Source organism: Stegastes partitus, unplaced genomic scaffold (assembly GCF_000690725.1).
Source record: "Stegastes partitus isolate 25-593 unplaced genomic scaffold, Stegastes_partitus-1.0.2 Scaffold121, whole genome shotgun sequence".
In the NCBI taxonomy this organism is placed as follows: Eukaryota; Metazoa; Chordata; class Actinopteri; family Pomacentridae; genus Stegastes; species Stegastes partitus.
This window is the reverse complement of record NW_007577852.1, coordinates 91,953-100,516: the sequence shown is the minus strand read 5'-3', so window position 1 is coordinate 100,516 and position 8,564 is coordinate 91,953. Positions and strand designations below refer to the sequence as shown.

The 8,564-nt window shown below is 39.0% G+C and overlaps 1 protein-coding gene across 1 annotated transcript in view; it reads right to left on the bottom strand.

Moving 5' to 3' along the window:
• Positions 1-361: 361 nt before the first annotated feature.
• knl1 (kinetochore scaffold 1) overlaps positions 362-8,564 on the bottom strand; it is a 16,517-nt gene continuing 8,314 nt past the window's right edge. Inside the window, exons 16-32 of the mRNA XM_008278370.1 lie at positions 6,830-8,557; positions 6,226-6,328; positions 6,063-6,121; positions 5,868-5,966; positions 5,665-5,780; positions 5,296-5,386; positions 4,876-4,992; positions 4,702-4,789; positions 4,489-4,551; positions 4,360-4,399; positions 4,108-4,212; positions 3,911-4,011; positions 2,526-2,591; positions 2,187-2,296; positions 1,370-1,491; positions 800-925; positions 362-595 (exon numbers count right to left, since the gene is read on the bottom strand). Coding sequence (XP_008276592.1) covers positions 499-595; positions 800-925; positions 1,370-1,491; positions 2,187-2,296; positions 2,526-2,591; positions 3,911-4,011; positions 4,108-4,212; positions 4,360-4,399; positions 4,489-4,551; positions 4,702-4,789; positions 4,876-4,992; positions 5,296-5,386; positions 5,665-5,780; positions 5,868-5,966; positions 6,063-6,121; positions 6,226-6,328; positions 6,830-8,557 — 3,231 coding nt within the window. The 3' untranslated portion in view covers positions 362-498. The remainder of the gene's footprint in view (positions 596-799; positions 926-1,369; positions 1,492-2,186; positions 2,297-2,525; positions 2,592-3,910; positions 4,012-4,107; positions 4,213-4,359; positions 4,400-4,488; positions 4,552-4,701; positions 4,790-4,875; positions 4,993-5,295; positions 5,387-5,664; positions 5,781-5,867; positions 5,967-6,062; positions 6,122-6,225; positions 6,329-6,829; positions 8,558-8,564) is intronic.

Below are 8,564 nucleotides of genomic sequence, written 5' to 3'. Positions count from 1 at the left end.
CACCTAAAGGCGACAATAGAAACTTTTTTTTTGCTGGAGAAAAGTATTTGACTCATCCAATAATAAACTGTTAGGAAATAACACGTATTTTTGTTATGAAAAAATACTGGTGCTTTCTGGAAGCTTCTCTGATGTCGACATGCTGTTGTTGGAATTGATCTGATTGGATGCATTGTAGCAGTTTAAACGTTAATGTTGCTCATATTGATGCACCAAAGAATTTCTAACAAATTTCTTCAATACCAGCTACTGCACAGCTGTAACTGTACAGAGCTGCAGTAGCACTATGGGGACACAAATTCCAATAAACAAACATCACTTCTGTCAATCTGTGGAAGAAAAAAAACAGACTAGAAACCAGTACACTACACTTATTTATTATTATTTTGATTTTTTTTGTAAAAAGCCAGTTAATGTATTAAATCTTTTAACATGAATATTGTACAACAGATTACAAACAGCTTGAATCAAAATGCGATAGTGGACGTAATCCTGGTCTCAACAGAGCAGAGTATCGTGAATCTTTTTGACAATCTTCGTCAAGAGGTTCTTAGCTGGAGTGAACGACGCCACGATGTCTTCAACATGTTTGATCCTGCAATTACATACAAATGTCAATTACACTGTTTGCTTGTTGGTTAAATAAATTGTACAGTCTACTAACATGCTGACACAACACATTGCTTTCAGTAAAACTTGTTGCACTACTTTCCACGAGAATGACACAAGATTACAAGTTCACTAATTATTTTAATTCAAACATCCTAAGCCTGTTGATTCACGTTTGAGTCCTACTCACGTTGTGCTTCCAATGATGTTTTTGAAGCTCTCTACTTGAAGGACGCAGAGCTGGTTGATCAGACTGGCGACAAAGACCACCTCAAACTTGGAAAACGTCTTGAGACTGCTGAAGACAATGTGCACTCTGAAAGAAGACAACAGGATTTTATATAGTATAGCTTTGTTTTTGATCAAATGTTAACTTTCCACACTTTTAAAGTGCCAAAAGGCAACTTTACTCATACTCCTGCCTCTCAGAGCCTCGCAACTACCAGTGACACAAGATGTAAAACAATCACCATCTCCTAGGAAATTAGATCTTTCTTGATGTGATTCTGAACAAATGTTTGATGAGACAAACTGTCACGTAACTGTTGCTTGAACAGGATCACATTGCATTACAGCAGAGTTCCAAAGTAAAATCTGAGGTTGTTTGGCTGGTTTCAGACTGAGAATCCCACAGATTCAACACTATCACAGCTGAAGTGATAAGCAGGCCGCCGTGTATTGGTGCTTTGGAATGATGTGTACCTGATTGTTTGATTCAGGAGGAAAATATGAGTGAAGTTCTGTGGTGCAGAGCTCTTACTGAGTGTCCATGCAGCTGATGTCCAGTATATCGAGTCGAAGGCCTCCCCACATTTTCAGCAGACGCAATTCGTCACCCAGCAGACGACAGCGACTCACCACCAAGCTGATGTCATGGAGCAGCTGAACACGACAGACAAAATCATTTAGTGGAAGCCATCCAGAAAGAATGTTAACCATGATTTTTAGTGTCTGACAGTGTTCTTATGTGTAGACACAGTTTAACTTTATAGGATGCTACTTCCAACATGGGGAGCACATCGTTTTGAGACAAAACACTTCAAGGTTAGAAAAATCCGCTTAGAATTAGCTATCAGCATCCTCTGTACAAAACAGTGTCTCGGATGTGTCTGCTTCTTTAAAAAGAACAGGACCATGAACTGACCATGTAATCCTTAATTTCTGACTTCTAGAGGTCAATTTCTATTCAGGTTTAGTGGTACTAAGTTATGGAACAACTTTTCTTTTATCTTTTATAGCTAAGATTTGTGCATCGATAAAAGTATTTCAAAAACATTTAAAAGATCATGATGTGGTGAAGTTGTTTTTCCTGTATGTACATTTTATTCTGCTTATAATTTGGTGACATTTTATCATTATTTAGGTGGAGGCTTTAATTAAGCCCACCAAGCTTTCTGCCTCTTGCTGCACAATGCTTTGATCCGATAGTTGTGTTCTCTTTGTATGTTTCTAAAAGGTGAAAAAATAAACAAATAAAACTTAATATGACAGCATGTCAACAGATGGTCTAAGTACAACATGCAGCTGCACAAGAGCTAATCTCTAAACCAACAAAACTAATTTCCATTCACACCAACCTTTGGAACATGTCTGCTTGTTGGGTATTTCTCTACCAGGGCAGATTCTCCCTCAATGTACTTGGAGAGCAGTTTGTGAACAATACGTGCATGGCACTGTGACTTCTCATCTGGTTAGAAAACAAAAAGCAAACATTTATTTTCACAGTGACAATGTTCAATATACGCCAAGTGCCAATGGGTAGTAAAACTATAAAGAATCATAACTACTGATCTGCTCCAACATGACAGATATGCAAGTAGAGGATAAGAACTGAGAATTAGACCCAAACAAAGGCAACACAGATTCAGATGAAACACAAACGCTTGACAGATGAGTCCTCTTATTTATTTCCTCACCGTCAAGTTCAAATTTGACAGCGATGTGGGCGATTTTCCGCTCAGACCCGTACTCAGCATCATTTCCTTCAAAAAAGAAAAGTGGTAAAGGGCATTAGTGCTACTTAAGCCTACGTTACACTCATGCACCGATTTTAAAATATTGTTTAGGTTTGGGCAGGGCGCAACTCTACTGACCAAAACACAAAACATGACAGGAGCAACTGAGGCTGAAAGTGTAACATGGCCACAATTTTAAAGAGCAATGTTTTGTTTGAATTGCCTTGTACACAGTGCTGTGTACAATATGTACCGTGCATACATCAATGTGTTGTTCTGTCGACAGCATTTCTCTGAAATGTGAATGTGGTAAACTGCGAAGATTCCAGTTGATTAGGAGTAACATATATATATATATATAAATTACATTTCTCGTTTACCACATTTATACATTATAGAGAAATGTTGGGGATACATTGACCAGGAGCAGCATTAGAGGTGATGTTGTAGTGAGGAAAACATCCTTTGGTGAGACAGCCTTAACAGTAAGAGTCTCCCAGTTCTCTAACATACATCCACTCTGCATACGATAAAGTGATTCTTACCATTCTTTTGTGTGTAATCTAAAAACCTGTCTAAACGTCAGACCAAGTTGCTGCATGCTTCCCTTGCCTGCTCTCATTTCAGTTTTGTCTGTTTCAGATTATGTCCAATCTGCCTTTACCTCTGCAGTGTATTTTACAATGTTGTGCTTTAACTACTTGTGCAAACTGCCTGTTGATTAGTGTTATATCAATTATTTGCATTGTATGCTTTACTTTCCATTCTGCAGGCTTATTTCTTTCATGCTTTTTACCAGTTTTTGTTTGCTTTGCCCTTTATTGGCTTTAAAATCCCTCTGAAACCCCAAACTGCAGCTTTGTAAGGAATGCTGTCAGAAAAAAATGGTGCCAGAACTGAAGATTACACTGTAAAACTGTAAAAAATAAATAAAAAATCTAATCTAAAAATGAAGGGGCTATTCAGCTAAACTGCAGGTTGTGCTTAGACACAGCTGAGAGGAGACAAGTATAGAAACAAATCAGAGAGCATGAGAGGGGAAAAAAAACATTCTCAAACTAAATGCAACTTGGCTCAACAGGTTGTCAGCACTGTTGAGTCTCCTCCACTTCTAGTCATGGTTATGCTGTTTCCATTGAGATGCAAGACTTTATACTGCAGTGAAAAATAAGCTCACAGTGAGGAAAAATGTGGCCAGGGCAAAAGATGCTCAGGAGCAACAGTTGAAACATTCACAGTGATGGTGAGCGTCCATTAAAAATAAATACATTTTAAACGATCGCCAGTGTCACCTATTCACTTTCTTGCACTTTAGACTATGTGAGATCAGGTGAAACCAGCCTTACCATTGGTCTTTTCATATACCAACTGCAGATGCATTGTCTCATGGAGGAAAGTGTAGATGGTGCCGTTGTCCTTCCTCTCTTTGATCCTCCATTCATTCAGCCTGAGGTAAAGAATATACAAAAAGCATTTCACTTTTATATCTTTGTGTAAATATTTGACCTTAAGATGTGAAAACCCATTAAAAACAGAAACTGACGTATTCAGCGCAGCGATGTGGCTCTCCAGGTTCCTCGTCTCAGCTTTCAGCCTGCCAAGTTTGCTTGAATACTGCTTCTTCTCCATCTCCAGTTCAGATATTTGTCTGTACAAGGAAAAAAAAGAAAACTTTCAACAACAAAAAAAAAAAAAACATTTATATAGTCATAAGAATTGAACATTGTACCTATAGTAGCTACAGGCTCCAGTCAAACTTTCCACTGAAAAGAGATGGTGAATAATCCCAACTCACCTCTCATTACTGGCCAAAGTGTCAGTGACTTTCTTCATCTCTGTTAAAGAACAAACAAAACACACTGACCTTTTCACGTCAACCAAACAGAAAAAACAACTGAAATAATCAAATGGCGTCACAAGTTACCGTTCTGCAGTGAATTCAGGCTCGGTTTATCTTCAAGGCCTTTTTCCTCAACTGCAGAAAGTTCTGAATGAAGCAAAAACAGTTGAGGCTGTAGTAGCACGTCCACCACGTTGTCTCTTTCTCTGACCTGCTGTAGTGCGGCTTTCACGCCAATTCGACGAAATGCACAAAATCGATGTATCACAAATTAGAATGTCTCCACTGTGGCCGTACCTGTTTCCAGTTCACGGATGCAGTCATCCAAGCTTTTTATCATCTCGTCTGCTTGCTCAATTGTTCCTCTCAATTTCTGCTGCTCCTCCTGGGAACAAAATAAAGGTGATGACATTTCATATTTAAAACTATTTCTAATCATGTAGCTGAGTATCTCTGTGTCAAAGTTCTTACCAAATTAGCCTGCACGAGATTTGAGTACAGGACCTCCTTCATTTCATGTGATTGAACTTTGCTCGTTTTCCGGAAGAAGTTATTTCTCTCTTTTAGTTTGGCACCAAAACACTTGAGCTGTTGAATAATACAGTGAGGGTTAGGAATGATACTGTATGCCACATTTATTGATATTCATATTACATACACCAAGCAAAGGGTATTGGCTAAATCCAAAAAACAATCCAACATATGTCCTTTCAAAAAGTGACAAATACTGAATACTGCATATGGTTACTTGTGGAGCCATTAGTAGGAGACATATGCACCTTGTTTTTTGTATAGTTCACATTACCCACATCACATTGTAAAAAATTACACATGCAAAAAATAGGGAAACAAACTGCAGCTTGAGAAGGGTCTTGAATTGTCCTTTAATACCTCTTTCTCTGAAGAATATTTCATCTCTTCCCACAAGGGTCGATTAACAGTCTTGAGAGGTTTGTCGAGATCCCACATTCGGACCTTCAACCTGGAAAGTGGACCAAACAGATGTGTATAAGCTTTAATTGTAATACTCAAGTTTTAACAGGCAAGTTTAATTTATTAGACAAGTGTGGTGTCTGTTATTACTAGTTTTATTGTGGGATTACTGAGTTTTGAAGAGAGGTGGTCCATGCCACCAATAAATCAAACTATTCTCATGTAAACAAAAGCAAAAGTTCATACGGATAAATGTGCTAATTGATTAAATGTGTCGTTGTAGTCTTTTTAATCCTAAATATGTCTTATCACATGAAGCATGTATACCTTTCCACCTCTTCTGTGAGAGTCAGGACATCTGCCTCATAGACCATCTGTTTTGGACGGCTGATATGCCTGTCCTTTAATAGGTCCATCGATGTGGCATCTGTGTCTGACAAAAGCTGCAAACACCAAATAAAGCGTCACCACACTAAACATGGCCGTTGTTCTCTAGACGTATTTTTCAACGTAAATGAAGATGAACCTACTCTGCCTGGAAGGACACTTTGTCGAGGATTATGGATGACAAAGTCGATGTTGAAGAGTTTGAAGAACTCTAACACTGTAATGGTGCCATCTTCAAGTTTCTGTAATGAAAACATCGAATGCAGTTAAATATGATTTTTTGGGGAAAATTCTATTTCTGAGATATTTTTAAAAAAATATATCTAAAAACAACAAACCTTCTGTGCATCACTGGCATAGTCTTCAAGCTGGGATTCAAACAGGCTGTGTTTAAAAGCTGAAAATAAATAAATAAATAAAGGAAGCACAATGATTTTAGCAAACATAAAGTTCAGGAAAATAAAAATCTTAATGATTTCATCTGAAAGCAAAATAACTTACTGGACTCAGATGCAGCCTCACATCTGCTGCTGGCTGTGTGACTATTGTTGGAGTAAGCTGTAGTAACGTTACTCTCACACTCTGCAACATCCGACTGCAGCACCTGGGAAGCAAAACAAACAAAGAGAAAAAATAGAAGAGAATATCTTTCAAAAAAATGCACAAAAGAAACTAATAAATAATGGAGCAAATTCTCAAATAAAAGCCACAAAATATAACCTTCTAGTGTTTTCATTTACTCAAGAATAAGTAAGGTTAAGTTACAATCAATGGAACTAGTTACACATTTTAAGTTAAAAAACTACTGTGATAATGTTGTTTGGGGCATGGAGAGGCTTTGAGTGTGAAACTAAAACTTTGCCACAGCGATAAAATTGATGGAATCATTGCTGGGGAAATGTACCTTGCTCTGACTTAACAGGATAAGTAAACATGGAAGAGGTTTTGCGTTGGTACATGCATGCATATACTAATAAAACAAAAGACAGTTTGAATTTTAGGGCTATCTCCTGTATAAACCTGACTTTCTCTTAAGATTAGGTAATTAAGGTAAACAAAGACCTCTACAATTCCTTCCTTCGTTCAGCAGTCACATCTGACCTACCATTTCAGCAGTCTCTGGGGAAGCCTTCAGTCTCTTCTCATCTTCCATGTCGTTTTCATCTTCAGGCAAAGGCCTCTTCTGTCCATGGCTGGTACTCATAACATCTTCTTCAAACATATCTTCCTCCAAAGGCTCAACCATGTTGAACTCATGGGAAGAACTCTCTTTTTCAGGTGTTTTCTCAGGACTCCTGGTATCCAGCGTTTCTGACACATCTTCATAACTACCCAGCTCTTCATCGTAGATGTCGCTCACATCATTGTCAAAGTTGCTCATATGATGGGTAACATTGACAGTAATTGTCCTTGTATGTTCTCCAGCAGAACTCCCCTTCTTTGTATCATCAGGTTTGCTTCTTTGGGGGAGTTTCGGCTTAAACCCTCCCACTGAGAGTCTTGACATAAGCTGTTGAGTCTTCAATTTGAAAGGAGTTGTAGTAGCACTTGCAGAAGATTGCTCTTCTTGTGTAAGACACTGAGCTTGTGCTTTCTCTTCAGTGTTTACCAAATTCATTTCGACCACTGGCTCTGGCTCTGGCTCTGGCTCCAATTCCGGGAGGGGGATGGTTTTGTCTTTTGACTTTTTGTCCAGGTCTTGGTCCAGCTCAGGCAAAGGTGCTGTACAGCTATCAATGGCAGCAACATCAGGAACTGCATTTATCATGTGGCTCAGACGCCTTACTTTTGACTGGAGGTCTGCTAAGCTCTTTCTTCTAGACTTCCGTGAACACAACATATCAGCATCTTGGTCAGCAGCACTGGGTGAACTTTCCATCTTCTGTGATAAAGAACAAGCTGCAGCACTTGGTTCAGGTTCTTTCTTGGTCTCGGTTTCATTTGAATCAAGAGAATGTGTTAGCTTTGTGATTTCCACATCATCAGGGTTGGATGATTCCTCTTTGCTTCGTGGTGAAGTCACCTTGGTTTTCTTCAGAAGTTCAGAATTACGATCTTGTGAGGAAGAAAGAAATTGAGGGGACTCATCCGTGCATGTTTGTTCCAAAATGTAGCCTGTTTGAGCTTCAGTCATATCCATGCTTGCATTCATTTGTAGACAGTCTGTCATTCTTTTATTTACTGGCTTCTCTGTGAGAGCTGACACCAAACCTGGAGCTTCATTCTCATTATACATGTCAGGTTTCTGCGTTTCAAGGTGGACCAGAAAGCCAACTGAATCAACAGCTTCTTGAGAAAATCCAGCATCAGTGGCCTCACCTTTAGAATTAGCAGAGGGCTCACTCGTCTTTAACTGGGATTTATTAAGGTCCCGATCTAAAGCTTGTACTGACAATCTGTTTCCTTGCAGAGCGGTTTTGCTTTTTCTCTCCTTTACAGCAGAAGGAAAGCCCATGTTTTGTTCAGGAAGTAGAACATGTTGTGGTAAAACTGACTCTGATGCTGCACTACTGGCGATATTTACAGTGTGGCAGTGGGTCATATCCATGGTGGCATCATTTGCAGTGAACCTCACCGTTTTCTCTCCATTTGAAGGCAGGAAGTCCACATTTTGATGCGACTTTGGTTCAAAATCAGTGGCAATGTTTACAGTGTGGATTCGTGTCACATCCATAACTGCTTCATTTGCAGTGAACCTCACAGTTTTCTCTCCATTAGCAGGTAATGATTCCACACTGTGGCGCGACAGCAGATTCAGATCAGTGGCGATGTTTACAGTGTGACTTCGTGTCACATCCATAGCTGCATCATTGACACTGAACATGACTGTTTTCTCTCCA